Below are 26491 nucleotides of genomic sequence, written 5' to 3'. Positions count from 1 at the left end.
GACGAGTTTCTTTTCTTTTCCCTTTTAATGGGTGTGCTGGGGATCTGATCGGATAAGAACCAACATCAACCGAGTGGTCACTTTATTTGAACGTGCCCTTTGAAGTTATACAATACCACGATCATTTCACACGTTCTTCTGCCACACTGCAATGCACTACCAAGTGCCCACTGTGTGCGTAGGGCTCTGTGCTCAAGTTGTTCACAAGAGGCAGACATGTGGTCTGTACTAATGCTCTTGGTCAGACAAACATGTGCCTAAGATTTGAAGGCAGACTGAGGTGGGGACACGAGCCCGCTAGGAACTTGGGGAAGGCATCGGGAAGGAAGAAGGCCTGAACTGAGGTGAAAAATGCCAACAATTTAACTAAGAAAAAATACAGCGGGAAGTATAAACACCTGCCCTGAATCCTCCAACTAATCCTTCCCAAAGATTTCTAATTCTCTATATTGATTATTTTTTATTCTACTAACCACTATTATAAATTTTTGTATCCTAGATATTCAAATAAAATTGTATTTTATGAGATGGATTTAAGCTATATTGAAGTCCTAAGTGGTTGAGAGTTAAAATCTCTGTGTGGTGGATACTGAAAAAATATTAAAATGTTAAAACTTTGAAAACCAGTGCAAGTGACCGACAGTAGTCAAAGCAGAGTAGATTTCATTTAGGAGTTTAGGCATTTGATCCTGAGTAATGAAAATAATTATTTTGGTCAAGATATGAATGTGTGCTAATATTTAAATTTTGCTGTGTACCTGTTAAATCAAATAGGATATTTAGTGAACTGGTGATTCTATCAAGTGAATCTTGAATTTTATTTACATATTTAAATTTAATGTATTCAGACGAATTGTTGATTATCTATACAAGCTACTGCCTTAGAAATGTGATAACCACGTGTCTTGGATTCCCAGGATATTCTCGGTGTCACTGGGTTGCCTTTAGTATCTAGGGATACATTATAACTTATCAAACCATGTTTTATATTTGGACCAGAAAAATGTTATTACTTTATTAAAAACACAGAACACCCCCATCAATTAAAGCTTTCATACAACACTTTTTCTATATTGTGATATTTTTAAATGTCACTAATTCAAAATGTGTAAGGGGTAACTCTTCAAAGTAGTACAACAATTTAAATTAATAACTAAAAAGAAATACAAAATAATTCTTATTTCATATTAGTTTGACGCTAAATGCTACTATGTGTTTCTCTAACTCAGTAGCATTTCATGAGGAATGTCAGTGTTCACAAGGTGGAGGGGATGGTAGAAAGTATTTACTAGTCCTATTTCTCATTTGAGGAAATTAATAGGAAATAGGTCTTCCCTTAGGTTTAATTAAATACTATTAATTTAATTAAAGAAGTGGTAGAATCAGAATTAAATTTTGGATTCTAACTTCTGTTAGTTATTTCACATCATAAAAATAAAATCTTACAAACTGGAAAGTGAGTCAATCAAATAACCTACATCATTATTATATATGATAGACCATATGAAAATGATTAGCCATAGAGTAAAGTGCATAGACATGAAGTTGACTGAGGTGCACACACGTGTGTTTCAAACCCATTTGAATGCAATTCAAGTCCCCCAATAAAACACAAAGAAAATTTACATTCTCAGCACTCCGAGATAAAGAGATATTGAAGAAGCCCGTGGATAGGTTTCCTACTTCACCTTATTAATCACATTAAACTCCAATTTTTCTGAAAGCCCTGTAAGGGACAATATTTCTGTTTCAAATTGGAATTGATTTTGCTTTCATCGGCATTACTTAATTTGTTCTAAAAGGCTCAATGTGGTGGTATCAGGACAAGGAGTCCTTAGTGATACCAAGAAAAACTAAATTAAACTCAGAAATATCTAGAAGGAGAAACTTTTCTCTTTCTCCTTTTTCTGTTAACATAGACAAAGATGAATGCCAATGGTCTGTGACTACAGAAACATTGTGAAAATATGCCCAGTAAATATGAATCGACTTTGGGGGAAGGGGAGGCAGTAGGTACAGGAACTCCCAGTTCACTGTCTTTGGGTGCTCAGTTATTAATGGAATGATTTATTCTTTTGTTTATTTCCTAATTTTAAAAACAAGTCATACCCAGGGCTTAGCCTCTACTCTTTCTAAATAAAATCTTTAAGCTCCGACTAGAGTGTTTAGTGTGGAATTGAAGATAGTTTGAGAGTTTCTCTAAATAGCATCAAATCCCTTCTGCACATCGAGGTGACCAGCATTTTCTCTGTGGAGAAACAGAATACATCCAGCATTCCAGTTCACCAGGTCAAGGTAACCCTCAATATCCTTCTTGCAATGATAGAAATAAAAAAACAAAACACCCTGCTACAGATGGTTTAGCTAGTCACATTTAATTTAGTGAATTCACTGATGTTTTTAAAACTATCATGAAACAGGCCAAGTTTGGTTTGGTGTCCTCCCCACGTCTGGCTTTGTGACTCCTTCTCAGCTCTGCCTCAGGGACCCGTCGCCGAGATGAGCCACCACGTGGTGTACACCATTCTACGTTCCCTTTCCTGGGAATGCTGGACCCAGAGATGGTTCAATGCTTTATTCAATCCCTCCCCCCCCGCAAGCCTTACTAAGTGCCCAGCACTCTGGAAGCTCTGTGGGTGACTATCAGTTCCAAGGACGCTCACGTATGAGACCGACCTTGCTAAGCTCAGTTTTCTGGCTCCTTGTTTGGCACAATGAACCAGCCCACCAGCTGTCGCCTGCTCAAGGGAGCCAATCACATGAATGCAGCTGGATACCAAATTTTCCTGCATTTACAGAAATTAAATATGAAGACTGCAAGACTGCATGGACATCCCCCCGCCCCCGCCTCGCCCTGTAACTTCCTTCAATGTGTACATATCCCTGTACCCTGGTTCACATCACCTCACTTCAACCTGCCGGAAGACTCACCCAGGCCTCGTTTTCTTTTTAAAGAGAGAGAAAGGTATTAGCAAGGGAAGAAGGAAAATTATTTGCTAGAGAATCTCTCTTAAAACTTGGAAAATCAGTACAAGTGACCTATAGTAGTTAAAGTAGAGTCGATTTCATGGAAGAGTTTAAACTTTGCTCCTCAGTACTAAAAAAATGCCATGCCAAAAAAAAACCCCAAAACAATAAAACAAGGGAAGAGCCCATTATAGCCAGTCCAGTGAGACAGTGCAGCTGAGAGAGACATCAGGATGGATTTGAAAAAGGACCAGACTGGCAAAGAGCAGAGGACAACCAGGAGGTTATTGCTAATTCCCAAAGCTGGCTGACCCAAGGTTAATGTGCTAGGCACGGGGTATTGCAGGAAAGGGAGAAGCTGAGTTAAAACTCCCTTTCCATTCTAAACTGTGTACTTTGACGCCTCTTGCTCTCTTGTGCTAGAACCTAGAGCTGCATAATATGAAAACACTTCAAAACCCCTCAATTATTAAAAATTTTCTAAGAAATAGCCACAGTCAGGAAATAGGAACCATTGTGAATTCCCGAATCTCTCTTCCTCCCTGACTACTGTCTCCAAACTCAACACCCTCTCGCCTTGCCTCTGTGTTGTGTTTGGTATTCTGTAGGTAGTCACTCACACAACAAGCATTGATTAAATGCCTACCGGCCTCCTGGCCAGAAGTAATAAACACTTTTAGAGGAACACACGTTTCCAACCTTTTATACAGAATGGCAGAGAGGGCCGCAAACAGGGACATGGTGAAGTCCATTCTCTAAGTGTTACTTAAAGAACACCTGCTGTCACTTGAAAGAAAGAATCCAGCCTCAAGAAGTAAAATCAAGCAGAAATGCAAAGGGGATCTCCAGGATTCTGCTATTAAGTCTGGAAGTCTGGCCCTCACTCAATTAAGTTAATGGGCCTGGGCTGGACCAAAGGCAAGGTTCTGCCCAGGTCAGGAGATAAGGAGCAGGTGGTGAATTATGAAGGAGGAGGAAGAGAGCCTTCAAACATAGAACTCAAAAGGACGGTCGCTGGGTCAAGCAGGGACTTCTCTCCTTTTGGGAACCAGCTGTTACCTACTTTCTCTGCTGGGCTGACGAGCGTCGGGTGCAAATCGCGGCCACGATCACCACCACCAGCACTGTGATGATGCCAACGGTGACCACAATGATCACAAGCAGGTTGCTGTTCTTCTGAGGAGTGACGCTGCCGTGTGGGGGGTGCATCTGGCCAACGGGTGGCTCTGGGGAAAGACAGGCAAATGGATATCAGGTTTAGGGAGACGTGGCAGCCCGGTGTTTATCAAGCTGTGTTAAGGATGTGGTGTTCCTATTGCTCTGGGTGTGACTGAAACTGAGAACAAAGCAATGGAAAACGAGAAGAAAGATCTAAGCAATCTACCCAAGAAAAATGAAACCTGTGCCTACACAAAATCATATCGTTTTCATAGTGACATTATTCAGGATAGTCCAAAGTGGAAACCCAAATGTCCGTCAACTGATGAATGGATTAAACAAGTGTGGTCTATCCATACAACAGAGCATTATGCAGCCATAAAAAAGGAATGAAGTACTGACACATGGTACGCCATGCATGTACCTAGGAAACAGTACGCTAAGTGAGAGAAGCCAGACACAAAGGCCACGTATTGCATGATCCCACTTGTATGAAATGTCGAGAACCGGTCACTGTAGAGCCAGAGCATATAGCAGTTGTCCAGCAGGGAGAAAGTGAATGGGGAAGGCTGCGGGTGGGCACGGGGCTGCCCTCTGGGGCGATGAAAACGGTCTGGAGTCAGATGGCGGGGATGGCGGTACAACCGGGGAATATACTAAAAAGCACCAGATTGTGCATTTTAAAAGGGTAACTTTATGTTCTATGAATTGAATATGAATTGTAAAGAATTACGCTATCGTATTGGCTAGACGGTGGGGGTGGGGGTGGGGTGTTGCTCTGTACTATAAGAATTCCAACGGGACAGGAACCAGAGAAAGCCATGCTTTATGGGAAAATACTATGTATTTGATGCTGTGAAAGACACCTGTTTGGCATCAACCACTCATAATTTACCTCCATTCCCTTTAAGAAGCTGTCTGTAAATCGCATTGAATTTTCAACCTGTTAGGAGTGTATGAATCCCACTTAAAAACAGCTGGAAGGTTTAAAAGAGAGTCATAAAGTCCTGATATGAACGTTTTCCTGTGTTGCAACAGTACCTCACAGTCGACAATATTTAGGCAAAAAAATATAACAGACTAATAAGATGGTATTGACCATTTGCTCAAATAAATAAGAATGGCTAATGACCTTTTAAATTGTTTTCTTTAAACCCTCAGTCAGTGATCGATCAATTAGAAATAGTCTGTTCTATATCATGTTTGTCATTTCAAGCTGCAGATTTTTAAAAAGTAAATACTAGCTTATAATTTTATTTATCAATTAATTTAGGAAGTTGCAGACAGCAACGAGTTTGGATACTTTCCTAGACCTAAGCTGCAATGTCTCTCTTTAAGGACCTATATTAACCTTCTATATCCCTTGAGCAAAATGTTTAGGCCTTCGGCACCTCAGTGCGTTTTTCCTGTAAAATGAAAATAATACTTATTGTATACAGTTACTGTCAGAATTAAAGAAAATATATACAAAGCAATCATCTCAGCACCTGACACAGTGTTTATAATATCATTACACTACTGAAATATTAACTAAAATCTTGCCTAAATTAATAATATCCCATACCATCTGTGGATTTCCAAACCACAAAATTTTTAGAAATAATCCTCAATGTGAAAGTTATTTAAGGGTCATTGCTTTTTTGAAAAGACCGTCACCTATACTTAAATAAATTATTGCTGATTCATTATTATTGGAAAAATAATAAGCACTTCTGATGTAAATGTAATCTCAGGGGTTGGAATTCATCAAAAGTTTTTAATATCACCATCTGTTAAAAGATTCCATTTATAAATGAAAAACATAAGATTTCCTTGAAATAATTTTACATTTACTACAAAGATATGGGGCAGCCCTGGCTGGTTTGGCTCAGCGGTTAGAGCATCGGCCCGCGGACCAGAAAGTCCCAGGTTCGGTTCCCGCGAAGGGCATGTACCTTGGTTGCAGCTTGTCCCTGGCCCCCGGTTGGGGTCGTGTGGGTGGCAGCCGGTCGATGTGTCTCTCTCATATTGATGTTTCTCTCTCTCTCTCTTACCCCCTCTCTCCCTCCCATTCTATCTGAAGATAAATGCAAAAAATGTCCTCGGGTGAGGATAAAAAAAAATTAAAAAAAAAAAAAAAAGAAATGGGGTAAGTAACAAAAGGTCAGAACTTTCTGTGTCATAGTTTTACTTACAATTTAAAAAGCCATTTTACATTAGTATCTCAATATGCCCTCTCTGTGCTTAATAAACTAATTGATTGGAATAAGTTAACCTTTTGTGTGAGAGCTTATAATAGAGACAGTTGGGGATTTCATAGATTTTTAATAGCATGACTTACATGTAAATTTAGTTTGAGTCGTACACAGCAGTACACCTTACGAACATTTTACAACGATGTAACCTAGACTTTTTCAAATGTCTGCTCTCCTTTCTTTCTTTCCACTTAGGAAGACATGTTTCAAGTAAAAAAATAATGACTGCTGAGCATTAGGAAGATTATACTGAGATCATCTTCCTTGGAGAGTCAGGGTTCATGAGAACTTTCATTATTAATCTTTCATTTTGGTCCTTTATGACTTCCTCATAAAAGTTCAAGAAGTTTAAAAGTTGACATTCGAGGTCTTTTATTAATTTCCCAATCTCAATTTAAAAGCTGAATAATCACATTATCAGACATCAAACCATCAGTTAAGAAAGTCAAGTTGGAAGGTGCCCTTGGATGTAGCTGATCCTTGTTATCAGAAGGAGTTACATTCTGTGATGTTGCTACAAACACTGAATTAGAGAATACTAAGTATTGCTTCTAGAGACATACAGGGTTAGGTTCCCGTGAGCCTCTGGTTACAAAATTTTTATCAACCAATCAATATATAACTTTGTTTCATGTGTGTTTCTGTTTAAAGACACCTTATTTAATAATAATGTTGATTCATTACATCGAACTCACGGCCAACAGCACTGTAAGTCATGCACAAGTGGAGTTAACGAACACACCCATTTTCTCTCTGAAGGGCACATCACAGTGTGTGGAGCAGAGAGCACTAGACAGCACGACATTCGGGGGCCACTTTACACAGTGAAACCACCAGCAAAAAATACGAAAATGAAACAATTGGCACTAAATACTTCTGTCACAGAAAGGACCCCCGTCCACGGTATGAGAGAAGCTATAAGGCAGCGTGCTCATGTTCTATCTCAGATGAGTTTGTGGGCATTGGGCTTCTCCAAATTTTTGGACATGTTCACAAATGACCAGAAAAGCACTGCACGTACTGCTCTGGGGGGTTTACAAAACACATTTTAACAAGAAGGTGAATTCACAAGTACAGAATCTGTGAACAACGGTGATCAACTGTATATTTAAATACATCAAAAGGCCGCTCCAAATTAGGAAGAATTTTAGAGCTCACAAATCTAGATTAGTGCAGTTAAGAGTTCTGGGAGACAGCCTGACTCAGAAGGGGCAAGATGACATTGTCCCCACCCCAGCAGGCTTCCGAGGGGAAGCTGCATGACGTAATTCAAGGACGTGCAAATGTCCTCCAGGACACTGTGATTATGTCGTGAGCTAATGGATGCAACACACTGAGCTCAGGCCCTGCACAGAGTGGGCACTCCACAGACATCATGACGTGGCTTAATTATCTCATTCTGTGCGAGTTTTCCAAGTGAAAGAAAAATGCCGTATGCGATGCATCTGTTCCTCGGGTAGCATGAGCGCATGGGTGTCCGGTGACGGAGGAAGCAAGACCCATCTCACCGACTTCAGTGAGGAAGGAATCAGTTCTGTGTTCAGCCACACGAGCGTCCCATCCATTTTTCACTTTCATGAGATTTGAGCACCATAAAACATTTCCCACCTTTCCTATTACATGTAATGAAAGCAAACATAAATATTTTTATAATCTGATGGGACTACAGTTTTGGTAATGATTAGGAAAATTGGTTTAGTGAAATGTCTTTCATTTTTATAATACTTTGTAAGCTTTCATAACTACTTTATGTTTCTTATCATTTTTGTCCTCAAAAACTCTACCAGAAGCTCACTGGTAGGCCAGTACTCTGAGCCCTTAATTCTCCTGTAGAAAACAAACCCAACTATTGAATCCAGGGGCCCTGGCTCCTGTTTTGAGGACCTGGTCCCATTGCCCCAATGGTAGGGCTTTAATAGCTACGTAATGTCAACAAGCAGGTAAAGAGTGTGAACCTTAGGTTCATCAGTCCAGTTCTAAGGAGAGAAACGGATCCAAAGACAGTTTCCAGTCCAGGACCAAACTTCTCTCCTATCACTGCAGGCTCCGCTGAGAAGTCTTGTTATTAGAACACTTTGAGCGCAACATATATCTTAACATGTTTACAGGTCAGTGAATATGAACTGAATATTCATGGGGCATTGAATATTTCAGAGCATTTCCTCCTGAATAAGGTGCCATGCAATCAGCTAGAAGAGCTCTCACGGATAATTTAGCCCAACGTTCCCTAAAGAAAAATATTTATCAGCATCATGGGGGGGAAAGTCCCTTGGTCAATTAAGTTAGAAAACATATTTCTCTCCTCCAATATCAGAATGCTGAGCATGCGTATCTGAACCGCGCGTTGCCAGGAGCGGGCGGGCGGGCATGTGAGAGAATGTCCCCAGTTGTCCCACGCATGTGAACGAAGACCAGACGGGCTGTGGTGTGATGTGAGCCACACAAGGATGGACCTCGTAGGGCATTATGCTAAGTGAAATAAGTCGCACGGAGCAAGACAAATGCTGTACGAGTCCCTCATCTGTAGAATCTTAAAAAGCTAAACTCATTGAAATAGAGATTGGAATGGTGGTTACCAGGGGCTGCAGATTGGGGGAAATGAGGAGATGTTGATCAAAAAGTACAAACTTTTAGTGGTAAGATGAATACACTCTGTGCATACAATGTAAAGCATTGAGCTTATAGTTAATAACACAGTATTATATATTTGAAAGTTGTGAAAACAAAAAAGAAAGTTGCTAAGAGAATTTAATTTTCTTATTACAAAAAAGAAGTGGTAATTATGTGAAATGATGGAGGTGGTAGCTAAGCTAGGATGGTCATCATTTTGTAATATATAATATACTGAATCAACACCTTGTATACCTTAACCCTACACAGTGTTATATGTCAATTATATCTCGATAAACCTTGGGGGAGGCATGAAAGGATTTGAGCCGGCAAAAAGGAACTCTATGAGATCAAAGCATACACACTTTGGATGTAGCCACGGGTCTGCCTAACTGGTTGGATCAGAGAAGGAAAAAAGATGTTGTATATTAAGTGCCCTGTCTTCTCCATTCCTAAAACGTATACTCTTTCTGGGTCACTGGGACAGAACAGAGTCAGCTGACGTCAGCGGGGATAAGGGTGGAGCTGTCGGAAAGGGGTTGTGGCAGCTGTTTCTCAGCTGTTTTTCTGGAACAGTGAAGGGAACAACTGCCAGGCTTTGGAACCAGCAGACAGTATTTACAGGTCCACACCCTACTGTTTCACAATAATTTGCATGCCACTGTCTTTTTGTATATTGTGTGGTCTGAGAACGATGTTCAAATTAGAATATTTTGACTGTTTTCCACCTGCCACACATCCCCAAACAAACAAACAAACACAAAAACCAGAGGCATGATCTTTGACCCCATGGAGCTTACGACTTACTGGAAAAGACATATAGTAAACAGATGAAGCAAATACACCTAAAATCACAACTATAATTGGTGCTTAAAACAAAAAGTGAAATTTACACAGAAAGAGGTAATATGAGGACAAATGGTCGTTGGAGGAGGAGGGAGGTCATAAAAAGCCTCACTACAGAAGTAGCATTTGGGCTGAACACGGGGGATTGCTAGGGTTAGTTCCTGATCCTCTGCAAGGAAAACGGGAGCAGGCCTGTGTCTGGAACACTGGGAGCAACAGGGAAATCACACAAAATGAGGGTGGAAAGAGAAACAGGATCCAGTCCATGGAGAGCTTTGTAGATCACGGTCAGTTACACTAAGTAGAATCACAGAGCACTGAAGGTTTTCAGCGGGCAAGTGATAGACTTGAGCTGTATTGAGACGACATCACTTCCTGCTGTGTGGACAGGGGTTGGCAGGGAAACCACAGAGACCAGCAACGGGAACAGTGATGTTCTCTAGGTGAGAGACGACGAGGTCTTAGACAGATCGTGGCGATTACAATCAGGCAAAGTGGGGAGTCATGCAGTAGAGTTTGAAAGTAAATGAACAAAGTAGATTGGACATGGGACAGGAATGGAAGGAAGAGTCAGATTTAGGCTCAAGCAATAGTCCTCGAGTCTGAGATGAGGGAGGGAAGAAAGGGCAGGCTCCGTGAGGGCAGAAGGAACGTTCAGTCCTGAATATGTCGGTTGAGATCTTACAGTGCATTATAAAGGGGCAGCCAGAATTTCGCAGTGGGCAGACAGGTGGAACTTGAAGCCCGGGAGTGGATGAGATCAAGAGCATAGAGTGAGCAGAGAAGATCTTTCTCAAGACTAACATCTAGCATTGAAATGGAAGGGGAGGACTCGGCCAAAGAGAAGCGAGTGGCTAAGCATGTTTCTCAATGCTTAGTTAACGAGGCACCGCCCCCATCCCCACCCCAGAGCTTCTCATGGGACCCACGTACCCTGGAACAACGTTTGGGGATGGTAATCTAGATCAGTGGTTTTCAACTGGTCAGTCCGCCAACAGGGGAAATCTGGCAATGTCCAGAGACATTTCGGGTTGTTATGACATGGAAGGGGGGATGTAACTGGCATCTACCGGATTAAGGCAGGGATGCTGCTAAGTAGCAAATGTACAGGGCAGGTCTCGCACAAACATTACCCAGTCCTTAGTGGCAATGGTTCTGATAAACCCTGACCTAGCTTAATACTTCCTATGTTCAGATGGAAAACTGAAATCAAAAGAATTTAATTGACCTGATTGAATCCTTGACAAAGTCAGTTCTAGAACCTGGGTTTGGGAATTAGTCTGGGATCCTTGAAATCATTTGGGAGAGATACTAGTTGGGTGGGAGGTGGGCAGACCCTTTTGTAGACTAGAACCTGAGACCCTAGACCACTTCAATGATGTTTCCATAGGAAAAGCAACTGTCAAATTTTATTTCTGGACCTTTCGTTTGGCATTCAGGTGTCTGTTGCATGTCTTGTAAACAGTTTACCAACTATGTTGATCATTTCATGCAAACATGGAAAAGAGTTTTTATGTATAATTTATTTAGATTAGCTCAAATGTTGAGTTCTGAAAACAATAAAACAAAGTTTTCCAAAACTAGAGGACAAATCATGGTATTTTCTCCTAAAAACAGAGTACAAGGCACATTTTGCAGAATATCTAATATGATTCTGAATATTCAAAAATTAATTCATAACACTGATTCACAAATAATGCTTCACCGAAGTATCAGCATTTATCAAACTTCATTTAGTCATCAAAAGTTGAGATCAATATAGCATTTTTGTAGGGTTTATAGATTTCTTAACCATAGGAAGAGCAACCAACAAAAATAAACTGGTGATTTATCTCCCCCAGTGAGAAATATATGATGGAATTGAAGTAATTTTCACTATTCTTGTCATTCACACAAATATAAACTACAAAATTGCATTTTTCAGAAGTGGAAGATTTTTCTGCTTTAAAAATGGGGACAATAATCCAAAACTGAATGCCTCATAAAAGTAAAATACTACCATCTCACCACATATTGGCTTTGAGTCTACTTGTCATCATAAAATAATTTAGGAGACCTCTTCAGTATCCTCAATTTAATTAAGGGCTTCCAACTACAACAGTAAACATGAATTATATCTTTGTTTTTCTTTCTTTGAATCCCAAGAGTGCATTTTAAAAGGAGTAACACGCAGTAGGAGAAAGTAAATGATTAGCGAGGTCTAAATTTATTTGCAACTGGCTTGAATATCCTGACAATAAGCCATTATTCTCTTAAAATGCACTGAAAGATGAATTCAGCAAGATGGGGAACCTCTAGAATTCCATCACTTTAAGAGGAGATGTATGAAATTTTCATTGTATGTAAAGTTCAAAAATTCCAATTTTAAAATATTGTCCTGGATACAGCCTGTCTTTGATCAGTCAGTGTGTCATTTGTCCCTCTAATTGGGAAATATACTCTCTTCTTCAGGCATAAGACATCAGCAGGATTTTAATCAGAAGCTCGGGTCTTTAGATGATTTTGTTGATTTGCTCGTAATAGCCCAAGCTAAAGTCAAATTACAAATTTGGTATTATTTCTCTACTGGCAAAACAGACAAAGAAACAAGATTAAGTTTGCCCTCCACCCATGTCTCTCCGAGGTTGTCAATTCATCTTAGTCAAGTAGCATGTAATAATTTGTCATTCCAGTAGGGATTCTAGAAATATGTCAGGTGCTTTCTTCACCCCATCCATCGAATAAGAAATATCTAAAACACCATGCAGTGATGCAGAAAATTAAGAAGGAATAATGTCAATAATCTACACTGGTTTAAAGTAACCAGATGCCATTCATCTATTTCATCTTCATGATTTTCTCCTGTGAGATAACGTGTATCAGAGTAAATGAATTACAATTATATTTACAAATATATTTTTCACTAGGAATATTAAATAAAATGGTAAAAAGTACAATGAAATGCATTTCTCTCCATTACTGTCATTCTCTTCATCTGTGGTCCGACTCTTACGAAAAGTTCTTGGCTAACCTGTTAACATCAGATTTGTGCAGGGGATTCTTTTCAACCAGAGAAACTGTTTTATTTGGAAGGGCAAGTTCAAATAGTCAAGGCCAAGGTTTTAGACTTGATCTAAAATTAGAATTGCCAGAGTTCGTAATTAAAAAGAGAGACACAGTTATTTGAATTATTTCTAGCTGTCTACGCATACGTACATGAAAAACACTGCAATGAAAATCCCTTGCAGTATTTTTACTTATCTCACATTTATAGACAATTCGAGATGATTCAGGTTTTACGGGGCTTCCTGTATTTTTAGGTGCTAAATTTGGCAATTCCATCCAAGACTAAAGTTCTTTAGGACACATAGTTTAAGAGACTAGAGTTCGCCCTGGCCGGTTTGGCTCAGTAGTTAGAGCGTCGGCCTGTGGTCCAGAGAGACCCGGGTTCGGTTCCCTCTAAGGGCACGTACCTTGGTTGCAGTTTGTCCCCGGCCCTGGTTGGGTTGTGCGGGTGGCAGCCACTCGATGTGTCCCTTTCACATCGATGTTTCTCTCTCTCTCTCTCTCCCTCCCATTCTACCTGAACAAAAAATATAAAAAAATGTCTCCGTGTTAGGATAAAAAAAAAAGAGACTAGAGTTCTGTGTCTGTGGCTAACATTTGATTCACTTTTCACACCAGTAACACTGATCAGCAGTAGACGGAATCTGAGAGAACATACTTGTTCTTGCTCAATTATCTATACCATTACCAGCTTCAATTTCCTGGCACTGTGTCTCTTCAACAAGTACTAGCCTATAGTCATGCTGTTAGCTGAAATGAATTCCAACTTGAAATTCCCAGAGACACATTTCAAAATCAGCTTTGCAGGATGATTCTAAAGGGGAAATGTCAATTCCTGGCTTATACCCCAAAGCTAGAACCTCTCCATCTCAGGGTATCAAATACTACAATTATGTTTCCACACAATTTTAATGATGATCTTCTGTTCTCCTCACATTTCTTGGATTTTTCTCCCTCTCTTTCATTTCCCGAAGTGTACTTCTTGGCTGTGTCCACCTGGGTGACCCTCCCTCTCTGTGTATTTGCTCCTGCAGTGGCCTGTTCCCAATCTGTCCCCATCTCATAGCAAGAGACCTGCACACAGTGAGGGCTTCGTAGCATTTTTTACTAACCGTTCACATACATGAAGTGTGTTTGGTATATTGTAGAGACTTCAGATAAAAGTTGAAGCAAGAGAATAAAACTTGCAAAGTTTGGGGAAGGGAATTATAATATCTACTCCATTTTATGAAGCATGCTCTTGGTCTGTTTCCAGTCCCAACACATTCCTCCTCTTATGTTTCTCCTGGGAAATCCCCAAAGTGTGTCTTGTGTATACTGGAACCTGGGAACTATCAGACTCAGACACTAGCCATACCAGGCGTCTAAAACTCTAATGCCTACAAGAGACAACACTGTAACTTAAGTGAGGGAGCCGTGTCTGAGTAAGAGACAACAGAATTGGTTAGGGCTGTAGCAATCTGGATAGAATATCCTACACATAACCTTAGAAAGGCTTGAATAAAATATATTTAGAAAATTTAAATATAAAAAAAATGTACTTTTCTGGTTGAGTAATACATTAATAACAGGGCAGGCTGTGCCTGGCAACTAGAAGAATCAACAGATAAAAATATGTACCTGTGCCCACCACTGGACAGGGCAGAGGGAACATTGAGCCTTTCATCGGAGCATCTGGTCTACTCCACAGATTATACACATCCTCTAATGAATGCATTAGATTATCTTAGCCTATGATAGGAAATAATCACTTAACTCACCCTTTTACTCTAATGTCATGGTCAGCAGGAAACTTTTAGATTGCAACTTTGGCTTCTAATGTGAATTTTTTAAAACAGAAGACTATCCAAATGAATTTTAAGATATTCATTAATCAAATTTCTCATGAAAACCTACTAAAATGGTTAGATGACTGTGTTATTTTCATAAACTAGAGTACTATACAGCAGCAAAGACAAACGAAGGAGAGCTATTTGCAAATACATAAATAAATCTTAAAAACAAAATTAAATGTAAATGCAAGCTACAGCAGGATACATATAGCATGATACCATTGCTTAAAGTTATAGTATGTGTAATGATACCGTAGTGTTTAGGGATACACACACACATATGGTCAAGACTGTATTTGGGAGAGTGGTTACAACACAGTGGGAAATGGAGGGGAGGTCAGCAAAGCATGTGATAAGGCGGAGCCCTATAAGAGATTCCAATTGCACTGTTGAATATTTTATATCTTAACCTTGGTAAGGGGTACAAATGTTGATACTTATATTTTGAACATATGAAATATGTTTTTAGTAAACAAAGCCAATCAACAGCAATAGCAACAATTTTTTTTTTTTTTTGGTACATACTCCTAGCGGGAACTGAACCCGGGACTCTCTGGTCTGCAGGCCAACGCTCCAACCACTGAGCCAAACTGGCCAGGGCAATAGCAGCAGTTTTTTAAGAACCTATAGAAGGAAGTTATCATATAGACATCAGTCCCTGGGAGTTTGGCTAGTATTAATCCAACTTTTCATTGTTTCTGTTTCAGCACAACTCAGGACAACATCCTGGGAGCCATTTCTAACACCAACCTGCTTCTTCCATGTGGTTCTAAGATTACTTCCATCTGGTCATCCTCAGAGCCAAGAGTGTGTGGATGCTCCATTAGGAGGAGAAGAAAGAAATGTCTAATCTTGCCCAGGTGAAGGGAAATTGGCTATAAGGTGCTAGAGATTTTTGAACATCAAATGTACTCTCCAGGCAAAAAGTACAGGTAATGTCAATTTATGAAACTGAGTGGGTTTCACACCTCTCTCTAATGAAATTAAACATTTGGAAACATTTTAAATACCCATAACAGTTTAAAATCTAGGTATTTAACAGGCCTCTGTCATTTATAAAATTCTTAATTCTTGGGCTTTTCGGACCATTTTGTGTACTTGTCAGCTCTCATTGGCTTGTCATCTGATAGGATATGCTACAGGTGTGGTAATAATTTCATGTTTTTATTATTCCACTAAAACCCTAAGTCTGGGAATCTCAGCATTTGCAATTAATAGAAAGTGTGCCTCAGACACCCTAGAATTAACCATTTAATTAATATAACTAATCCAATATAACCTAATTTATATACTTACCATTGAGAGTGCTTCTATCAATCAAATTAGTATCAACTGGCCAGTAACCTCCATCTCCATGACGACCTGTTTTTTGGGAAATATCAGAATGTTAGTGGATATATAATACAAAAGCACAAAGGACATAAAACAGACAGAAATAATAAGTATTTGAATATAATATACAGAAACAATTGAACATGATTATTTCGGCCAACTCAAAGAAAGCCTGAGATTATTAATACCTGCATACCTTGTGAGGAAATGTTATTTTCTGTGTGTGAGGAAAAAAAAAACCTGTCATAAAAATGAACTGTTAGACAAGCTCAAGTCATTTCCTCTTTGAAAAGTTGCCCTCTCCACTCCTCTTCCCCCGATATTCTTGCTGAAAAGTCACCAAAGGCACAACAGCAGTGCTAGTCTGAACGTCTGGGGCAGGACAGGTGCTCCCAGCCCCTGGAGGCGAAGCTGAGCCTGCTTTGTTGCAACACGTTCTGCCTGTAGTGTTGCCCATCTGACATGCCTCGGCGGCAAATCACTGTTATTCCTTTACAGGGGGACGACGGTTTCATCTCATGGCTGGGCTTTGAGTAGTCTCTGTTATGCTATGAGAAGGAGCTATGAGAAATGGTGGGAAGACTGAGGCAGGATGTATGTCACCACCCACATGGTCTGAATATTTCCGACTAACACCAGGCAAGGAAGAAGGCTTCCTTAGTATTACACTATTGGAAACATTGCCTTGCATTCGACGTTCGACAGTCGTAAAAGTAGGATTTAACAGAATTGAGCCAGAAATGAACCAGAGGTAACCTGGTTATCATCCAAGTCTAATCCCTTCGACTCCTGGTCTATCTGTAGAGTTGGAATTATTTGATTAGATTTTGTGTTCTAGATTTCTATTAGGTATATTATTTATGCAAAAACATTTGGAAGTTGCATTTAAATGCAAACACATATAAGAATACAGTTAATTTTCCCTTTTATTTGCTTCAGAAAGTTACTTCCGAGAGTGGTCACAATCAGTAGATAATATAGAGAAAGCCCCCTGGGGCCATCAGCCATAGTATCGGTTGTTTTCTCACTTGTATAGAGTTTAGTTTCCTTCTTTTTTATGACTTTCAAGTCCTACTCTGGGGCCCTTCCTTTGCAGATCCAACACCCCTCTCACTGAAGCTCTCCCAAGATCTGATCAGTTTCTTTACAAAATAGTTGTGAAGTAACAATTTAAATCTTGTTAACAGACTATAATTCGCAATTTAAAAAATTGTTTTGATAATCAAGTCAGAGCTGAAGTTAGGCTGTCAAGCTTCCAACAAGCAATACACAAAATAGTGCAATCACTCCATATTTTGTTTCCGGCATAAATTGCTACATTTAAAATCTGCTGGCCAATACCTATGGTTATATAAAGAAGTGGAAATACGAAGAATGAAGGCTCCATTTGTGTGGGGGTGGGGGATAGGGTGAGAAAAGCAACTGAAACAGTCACAACTGCAGAAATTGTGGTGGGTTGACTAACGTTTGGACACGCCCAGCCAGCCCTTCCCCAAGTACCCTGCTTGTGTGACTCAGACACATTTGGAATTTCAGCGAACAGAGGATGAGCTTTGCCCAACGGACACGGTAAGATCAATGCTGGAAGAAATGAAGTGAGACAGAAGCTCGGTATAAATATCAAGATGACTTTTCTCATATCTGAAAGCAGCTAGATTGCAAAGCAGTCAGGCAAAAGAGATGCTAACAGCCCCATCTCTTAGGCCAGTAAAGCGGTAAATGATTCCTGTGGGGAGTAATCCTGTGTCGGCTGGAAATTGGGTATATAGCCTGTGGAGGATTTTCCTTCTCCGCCAGCATCCCGACAAATGTCTTTTTAATGAAGTTTCTCATTCTCCCAGCTAGTTTGTGGGAAGATGCAAAAACAAGCCCACAAACACACCCACCTATTACTTAGGCATAAGGCTCTATGGATATAGCACCCCTTAGACTTAGCGAGGCCATTAATTACACTGTGAATTTCAATGTGTAGAAGAAAATCAGATGTCATGTGGTTAGGGCTTTGGGTAAGATAAAGGAACTCTGGAAAGGCTTTATATTTAAGAGGGGGCAGCTTCAAGCTTGAGTATTCTACACACGAAATCTAGTGTATTGATACTGGTGAACTTTTTTGTTGGCTATAACTAGATTAATACCACAAAAAAAATTAAGTAACTCTGAACATACCCAATAGAGAGCACTTTAAAGAAACTTGATAGCATCTACTAGCTAGATTGGATTTATGGTAATTTAGGGTTTTTGCTCCACTTCACTAAGGAAACACGAAATTCATTTCTTATATACTAATGAGTCTGAGATCCTCTTCAACTAAAGACGTGAGAACCAAATATTAATTTTGTGTTCTCTGCTTCTGTTCTCTAAAATGTCTTTTAAACTTCAGGAAGGTATCCTTTATGGCTAAATAATACGTTTGTGTTTTTTTAAATGATTCTCTTCCTGCTTTAAGGCAAGAACTACAAAGTGTCAAATAAGGAGATGCTGGAGACTAAGAGAAACTGTTACTGCTGGCATTTCAAAGCATTGTAAGGGCTTTTTTCTGTGGATCAAATATTGAAAGTATTTAGTTAACTTGGTTAATTTCATAAGCATTGAGTTAGGGAAACTGAGAACTAATTAGACTCTAGTAGATGGAAAGTCAGTTAATGAAAAAAACATATAAAAGACCTCAGGGGTCTTAATTTTATAAATGGAGCATAACACTGATAGCAATTCATTCAAAATGTACTAATGCATGCAAGGCACAGTCCTAGATCTCTGGGTAGGGGCAGTATTAAAAGATAATACCTGATATGGATGCAGCCACAACATACAGAGCGGTTTGTGGTACCCAGGTCTTACGCAGGTCCCCTTACGATTAATATCAGCTAACTGCAGAGGGTTTGGAACTTATTCTGACTTTGAAGATTTAAGAATAAGTTAATCCACCTATTACTGTAAAATCATTACCGGGCTTAATTAATTTTGTTTGTTTATCAAGTGTTATTAAAATAAATACACACACATGAAAGATAACATATTATTTTCAGTGTTAGATGTTCCACAATCATATTTATTTCAAAGCTGCTGAATTTCTTAATTTTTTGCATACTGTGCTTAATCTCTAACATTTTTCAAAATAAAACAGTTCTAATGAGTAAATGAATACACGGGACATTTAAATATAAAATTTGTGGAAATAATGTAATCCATTTCAATATATATTGTTTTATTATTATTGCTATTATTCAAATGAAAAACCCGACATGGTTCAAAAAAATTGGAAGTGGATAGTTTCTATTTTCTTTTTTCCTGAATTACTAGTAATATCATGATTTTCACATGAACACAGTAATCAAAATGCACTACACAAATATAATCTGTAGAATATAAAGAAGAATTCTTGTGTTACTGTGTACCCATATTTTCTTAATAAAAATAGATAATAGAAGTGACAAAAATTAAGATAATAAAGAGTAATGGATTTATGTATCACTTAACGAGCTAGAATAATTTCATTAAAAAAAAAAATCACTCCTTGCAGAAAGTTTTGATGATTAAAGCAAACATTTTTACTTTTCCTTAGGTCTTAAAGCTAGGAAATGGTGATTTTAGGGAAAAAAAATCAAACAAAAGAAATAAGCCCATGGTTGGCTTAAAAAAAAAAAAAGACGGTGGCCTTTTAGAGTTATTCAGAACAGTTTACATGGTTCCAAATTTTTTATAGCTCTAAGGCAGGCCCAAACTGGAAACTTCATGCTCCTTCCTTCTCTTGATTTGTATACGCAAAATACTATAAACTCTAAAGTCTTCTAAAGAGTTACCTTTTTATGTTTTATTTAAAGGGTAGATCTCATATTTAGCCTTCCTCTCATCATTTTTGGAGAAGAGACACGATCCCCTGGGCAGAAGACAGTCTGCATGATTCCCCCGTCCCCCCCCCCCACTGAGGGAGAAGGGGCGGAGCCAGTGAAGTGTGCTCCTTGTCATGTTTCCTGGAGCTTGTGCACTGTGTTTCCAATGCTTGACCAGTGCCTAACGTGAGTCAGAAGGCTTCGTAATGTGTTGATGTGCACACATTTCAAGTTATGGCTATTATACAAGTTATTGTCTGCATTCTATATTCTATGTTTCATGGTGGTGTTTGTGCATGTAAAATGAAACATGAATGTTTACATTATACCCCTGCTTTTAAAACACATGTGCAGATGGAGACTATTTCTCATGACAGAAATGTCTAGCACCTGCCAAAGATGAATTCAACTGGGATTTCATTTCTAAAGTCTGATTTTTCTGAGTGGGTGTTTGTAAGTTCAGGGAGGAGTAAATGAAAAATTAATATGCAGAGGACATTGGCAAAAGTAGATGTGGTATTTCTAATGCATTCTTTAATCCACCTTTCTAAATGGGGTAACAGAGGGTGCCCCACAGTGGTACCTACACAATCAATCCCAAGATTAAAACATGACCCATAATCTAAGTTTGGTGGACAGATTGTTAACCTAACAAATGATCGATATACACCTCCCCAAGGATGCAGAACACTGAGTTATCTTCTTGATCTTGGAATTGATCTTAGGAAATAATTTGGGTGATAATGAAGGAAACTGCATTGATTTTATATCTTGTATACCAGTGGATAAAGATAATCCATCAATGCCACCGGAACATAGCGTCCTTGTCCAATACACAGTGAGATATATTTAAAGCATATGGTTTTCCAGAGGCATAAAAATGTGTCTAAGAGATCAGTTTACCATGTAGTAATAGCACTGCTGACTCTGAACAAAGTCATCAGGACATCTAAGAACCAGGAATCACAATTATAACCCACACCTAGGATATCTCAACCACACATTAATGAAACATTAACTAATGAACTCTTCTCACCCTTTCCTAAGGTTCAACAAATTATTTTCAAGTTAACATGAAGGAAAGTTTATTGATTAAAAGAAAGTAGAATGTTACTACTTTATACATAACGGCGGCTAAACTGCTCGCCATATATTGAGCTGGGTGCTCAACAAATTCTTCTTGCCTTCCTTTTCTTCACAATATTTCCTTATATTCACCACCTGTGCAAAGACTAAGAGGAACAATTTGCGGAAATTGGAACGTATTTGGTGACCAACTTTGAGTCAGACACAGGGCAACAAAATCAAACATGTATTGTCCATCTTTTCCTTGAACATAGTGGCAGGTTTTTTGTTTTTGTTTTTTAATTCCAATTTCTTTCTTTATGCCATAAATTATGAACAGAGTAGACTATGGTGAGAAGTATATTTATTTCTTTAAGAATCCTTAGAAATCAATCTAAAATCTAAGATAATTTCACCCACAAATGTCATGAATAGAGTGACCTTATAGTTACTGTGAAAATCACAACACATTAAGAGTGAAAGAAAATGCTATTATCAGTTTTGACTGGATCCAGGTATTAATCAGGACACACCTGGACAGATGAAAATTATAGTTATCCTAGATATGAGCAATTTAAACGAATGAACCCCTAAATCCTGGCTCTTGGCTGGCATCTCGGTTTGATTCTGGGTCCTGACATTCTGAGGCATATGTAGTATTTTACAGAGTTTAGCAACTCACAGGTGAAGAAATGTTGCCTAAGCAATATTCGAAAGTAGAAAAAACATTTACAAACATTGCATTCTTCTTCTTTGACAAGCATCAGAGTTAAAGCAGAAATGTATCAGACGAGCTAGTATCTGGATTCCTGAACATGATGATAAATGTCAGGCAATGAGAAGAAAAAAAACTACCTACCTACCTACCTACCTACTTACCTGCCTATCAGAACCACATTGATTACTCCTATGAATTCTACCAGTGTTCACTCTTAGTATTTTGCAAGTAAGTGTGTACAAAAACCTCAAAAGGTAAATATCAGCGGACCAAAGGACCTGGACAGATCAACAAGCTCTTTTAATCACAGGAAAAAGGTAGCCTCCTTAAAGAGTTCAGGTAAGGAGTACCGACACATTCTTTTCTATATAACCCTAACTACAATTAGCCTGTGTCCCTTTCTCTGGTTGCTGATGAAAACATGTCAACTGCTCCTGATTACATGTGTTACAAACTTCCACATGTTAAACAGCCAATAAGTTTAGTAGTTGTAATTTTTATTTGCATAAGTTTAAAATAAAACTTATGGCCCTGGCTGGTTGGGCTCAGTGGTTAGAGCATCGGCCCGTGGACCAATGAATCACAGGTTCGATTCTGGTCAAGGGCACGGACCTCGGTTGTGGTTCATCCCCAGCCCTGCTTGGGGGTCATGCGGGAGGCAACCAGTCGATGTGTCTCTCTCCCATCAATGTCTCTGTCTCTGTCTCTCTCTCTCTCTCCCTCCCCCTTCCTCCCTTGCTCCCTCCCACTCTATCTGAAGATAAATAAAAAAATATCCTTGGGTGAGGACTAAAAATAAAATAAAACTTATGTTAACAAGTGAATTGTTAACAGAATAAAAAATAAAGATGACAATATTATTACTAATATGTTGATAGAGGGTGGTCCTGAATTCTCTCCCCTCACTAGCATGTCCTTGCATGCACTCTTACCTAGAGAGCATCTAGAACAATAACCAGCATATGGGTCTAAGAATCACTTTTAGATGCAGACTTATCCTGCTTCTCTGAACATGAGCACTTTCCGGATGACTAGATCTTTTCAAGAGCGAGCTCCCTCACCGGACTACAACGTGGAGAATGAGGCAGAGTCTTCTGGGGGTCATACTAAAGCGGCTCTTCTCAAAGGCTACGGAATAATCCAGGAAAGACTCCTGTCTCGATGGCCCACAAGTTTATCCCAAAGGCAGTGTGATCGCGCTTGTGTTTGAGTGGACTCGCCCAGGAGTGCAGAGAAGTAACGAGGAGCATGAAGGCTCTTCCTTCTCCAGGCGATCACACGTCGGGAAGTTGCAACTATAGAGTGTCTGCTGGCTGCACTGCTGGTATGTGTGACCTGTGACCCCGCTGGAGCACAGGCGTCCTTCACTCACAAATCCGTCCCTGCTCCGTCAGTCTGTCAGTGAACGTGCCACGTGGACCCCTGTTCTGAGCATCAGGGTTTGAAGTGACTATTGCAGATTCTCACAAGTCAGGGGGAGGGAACTGTCATATGAATAGAAATAACCACGTTGTAATGTTCGAAAGTTCAAAAGAGCACACACAAAGGGGCGCACGAGGGAAAATAGGATAATCGACTGTTTCTGCCTAGAAAAGTGATGAAGGTCTTTCAGAGGTGACAGTTGAGTTGACAATCAAAGGAGAAATGTATCCGGTTGAGGGGAGCGAGTGGGTGGGCAGAGAAAGACAGGCAAGGACGTAGTGAGAGAACCCCCTTGCAGGGGACAGAGACTCACTGAAGTATTTTAAGGAGAAAAGTGACTCAATTAAATATGTGTGTTAGAAAGAGCATTCTGGCTGAGTTTTGAAGAACAAATTAATTAGAAGTGACTGTTATAAGAAATAGGATGAGACCAACGTTAATTGTAAATACACGAGGCAGACGTTATTAGCTCCATTGTACATATGAGTAAGCTGCGGCCCAGAAAGACTAATGGACTCATTTTATTAAGTGGCTGAGTCTGCCTGCCTCTGGTGATTATTTTACCACTAGCAGGTGCACTTCCTAGAGGAGATGCTGGTGTGTGAGTGTGAGGGTGGGGGTGTCTGGGTGTGACGAGGCAGGTCCACTGTCAATATGATGCAGAGCAAACTGCTTTGGAGGAGAGAGAGAGCAGTTCCCTTTGTAACCGCACAGAGCTCTGACACAAGGGGCGGTGAGGCTGCGCAGATGACCCTGACTGTCCCCGAACACGCCTGCACAGTGGGCCCCAACTGTCCCCGACACGCCTGCACAGCGGGCCCTAACTGTCCCCGAACACGCCGGCACAGCGGGCCCTAACTGTCCCCGAACACGCCTGCACAGCGGGCCCTGACTGTCCCCGAACACGCCTGCACAGCGGGCCCTGACTGTCCCGAACACGCCTGCACAGCGGGCCCTGACTGTCCCGAACACGCCTGCACAGCGGGCCCTGACTGTCCCCGAACACGCCTGCACAGCGGGCCCTGACTGTCCCCGAACACGCCTGCACAGCGGGCCCTGACTGTCCCGAACACGCCTGCACAGCGGGCCCTGACTGTCCCCGAACACGCCTGCACAGCGGGCCCTGACTGTCCCCGAACACGCCTGCACAGCGGGCCCTGACTGTCCCCGAACACGCCTGCACAGCGGGCCCTGACTGTCCCCGAACACGCCTGCACAGCGGGCCGTGACTGTCCCCGAACACACCTGCACAGCGGGCCCTGACTGTCCCCGAACATGCCTGCACAGCGGGCCCTGACTGTCCCCGAACACGCCCTGTGAACAGCTTCTTGGCTTCTTAATGTCCCCATTCTAGGCTCTCCCTCAAGGGTGGGGAGCCTTTTCTCTGCCAAGGGCCATCTGGATATTTATAACATCACTTGTGGGCCATGCAACATTGTCAACTTAAAAATCAGCCTGCTCTCTTTGGTCAGGCGAACTTGGTGAGGCGTGTGATGTGAGCTGGTATTGATTTCCCCACCCCTGGGGGTTCAAGTCATCTTTCCCTTTGTGGTCATTGGTGTTGACCCAAGTTCTATTTCTATTTTTAGAGTCCAGTCATAGGTTTTAAGAAGTCTTTTCTACTAACTACCCACAGGAATTTCTCATCTGAAGCCCTGTCACATACATATTAGAGGCACCTCCTGATTTAGCATGTCGTAGTTTTCCTGTGGGCTTGGAGTGTTTGTATCCTCCTGACTCTACTGCCTGCCCCTCTGCGACGGACCCGTGGCACGGGCTTCATTCTCATGCTGCGTCCCGTGCGGCTCAGGGCTGGGGACAGTTACCAGCAAGTCGGCAAAGTGAGTCTAATTCTTTTCACACGGCACATTTGAAATTTTGACAACTCATCAGCACCTACTGCTTTTGATTTCCTCCTTTCTGCACTCAGAGTTGCAAGCAGCTGCGAAATGCAGTCTGTACGTTTTTGCTAACAAGCAATGATGGGAAGGGTGGTGTAGGTCAAAGAACGGGCACAGGGGGTCAGACTCACCTACAGATGTGAGCGCCACTTCCTGAATCACAGACCACTGGTGGTTTTTCTGCTGAGCTTTAGTTTAATAGATGAATATTGAAGATACTTTTTCTTTACTGGGAAGATATGTTCACATCCCTCCGAGATCAGTAGCGTGGACAGTACTCACAGCCACAAGCACTAATCCTTTTGGTTTCTCCAAACTATACTTTTGATTAGATGGTAAAGTCATTCTTTCCAGGTTATTCTGGGACTGTCTCCCAAAAGATATGCGTCATAATTCAATTCAACAAACACTCATCTGGCATCAATAACACAATCCATTCTCAACAAGAAACTGGACACGCAGGGAGGAAGGGAATGACCATGTGAATCAGACCAGTCATCTGCCATCAAGGACTTGGCAGCCTGGCCCACAATTTGGGAATATAAATAGCAAACTATAGGAAAAGGACAACACAGCAATGAATAACTCCGATATTAAGGACATACAGAAGAAGAAAAGAGGAGAGTTAAGAAAGGCTTCTTGGGAAAAAGCAGCATTGGGAAGGGAAGACGAGGATTTTACCTGGAACAGAAAGTATCGCTAAGACTGAGAAGGGTACCAGTTAGAGCACCGAGCTGCAAACAGAAACTCTTCCTGGGATGATTTGTGGAACTTTGCTAAGGGACTGTGGTGTACAGGGAGGGGTATGCTGGTCATGGGGCCAGAAGAGGGAAGTCGGGGTCACACAACTGACTTCATCCGGTAAGCAGTGGAGAACCGGCTGTGTTAGGAGCGCAAAGTCAGGAGGGACAGGCCAGGCCTGGTAAGAGGTGGGCAGGGAAGAAAGGCAGGAAGCTGGTATTTGCTGGCGGACAGAGAAGAAGGGTATTCAGCAACGTAACGCGTCTTACAGAAAGAACTAATTTCAAGAGACTTTTGGAGGACTTGGTAACAAAAATCTCTTTCAAGTCTTAGGAAGTTAAATTGTACCACGGATTGCTTCAATTCTTATGAAGTACTGAGTATGTTGTTTTCTTCCCAAGTTACCCATTAGAACGTCAAAATTCCTGAGTCGCTGACTGGGCAGCTGCGTGGTTAAGCACCCCAAGCACTCTATTGAAAGCGCGGGGTATTTTTTCCTCCTCTGCTTTTCCACGAGTCATAACTTGTCAAGTTGCAAAGTTCTCGACCTGAGAAAGAGCAGGTGAGAACTGCTTTTCCAAAGGCTGGGGCAAGCCCTTGAATAACAGTGAGTTAAAACCGCACACAGTGATAGGGCGAAGGGGGCCAGCTCTGCTGTGACCCAGACCCTGCCAGTGGGAGTTCCACTGGACTCCGAGCTTGACTGGCCTGCCGGGCCACCCCAATCGCCCCGAACTGGAAGCAGCGAACGTCCTGTTTATTCGGGCGACGGAAACCGGGGAGTGTAGGC

General features: G+C 40.8%; 1 protein-coding gene across 2 annotated transcripts in view; it reads right to left on the bottom strand.

The window, feature by feature from the left end:
* Nucleotides 1-26491, bottom strand: part of DCC (DCC netrin 1 receptor) — a 1071808-nt gene that overhangs the window by 51680 nt on the left and 993637 nt on the right. For both annotated transcript variants that reach the window (XM_036244835.1, XM_036244836.1), the window contains 2 exons: nt 15989-16054; nt 4031-4193 (listed from right to left, as the gene is read on the bottom strand). In XM_036244835.1, the coding sequence (XP_036100728.1) occupies nt 4031-4193; nt 15989-16054 (229 nt within the window). The remainder of the gene's footprint in view (nt 1-4030; nt 4194-15988; nt 16055-26491) is intronic.

Source organism: Molossus molossus, unplaced genomic scaffold (genome assembly GCF_014108415.1).
Source record: "Molossus molossus isolate mMolMol1 unplaced genomic scaffold, mMolMol1.p scaffold_m16_p_6, whole genome shotgun sequence".
In the NCBI taxonomy this organism is placed as follows: Eukaryota; Metazoa; Chordata; class Mammalia; order Chiroptera; family Molossidae; genus Molossus; species Molossus molossus.
The sequence above is the reverse complement of the archived record's forward strand: the minus strand, read 5'-3'. Positions and strand labels throughout refer to the sequence as shown.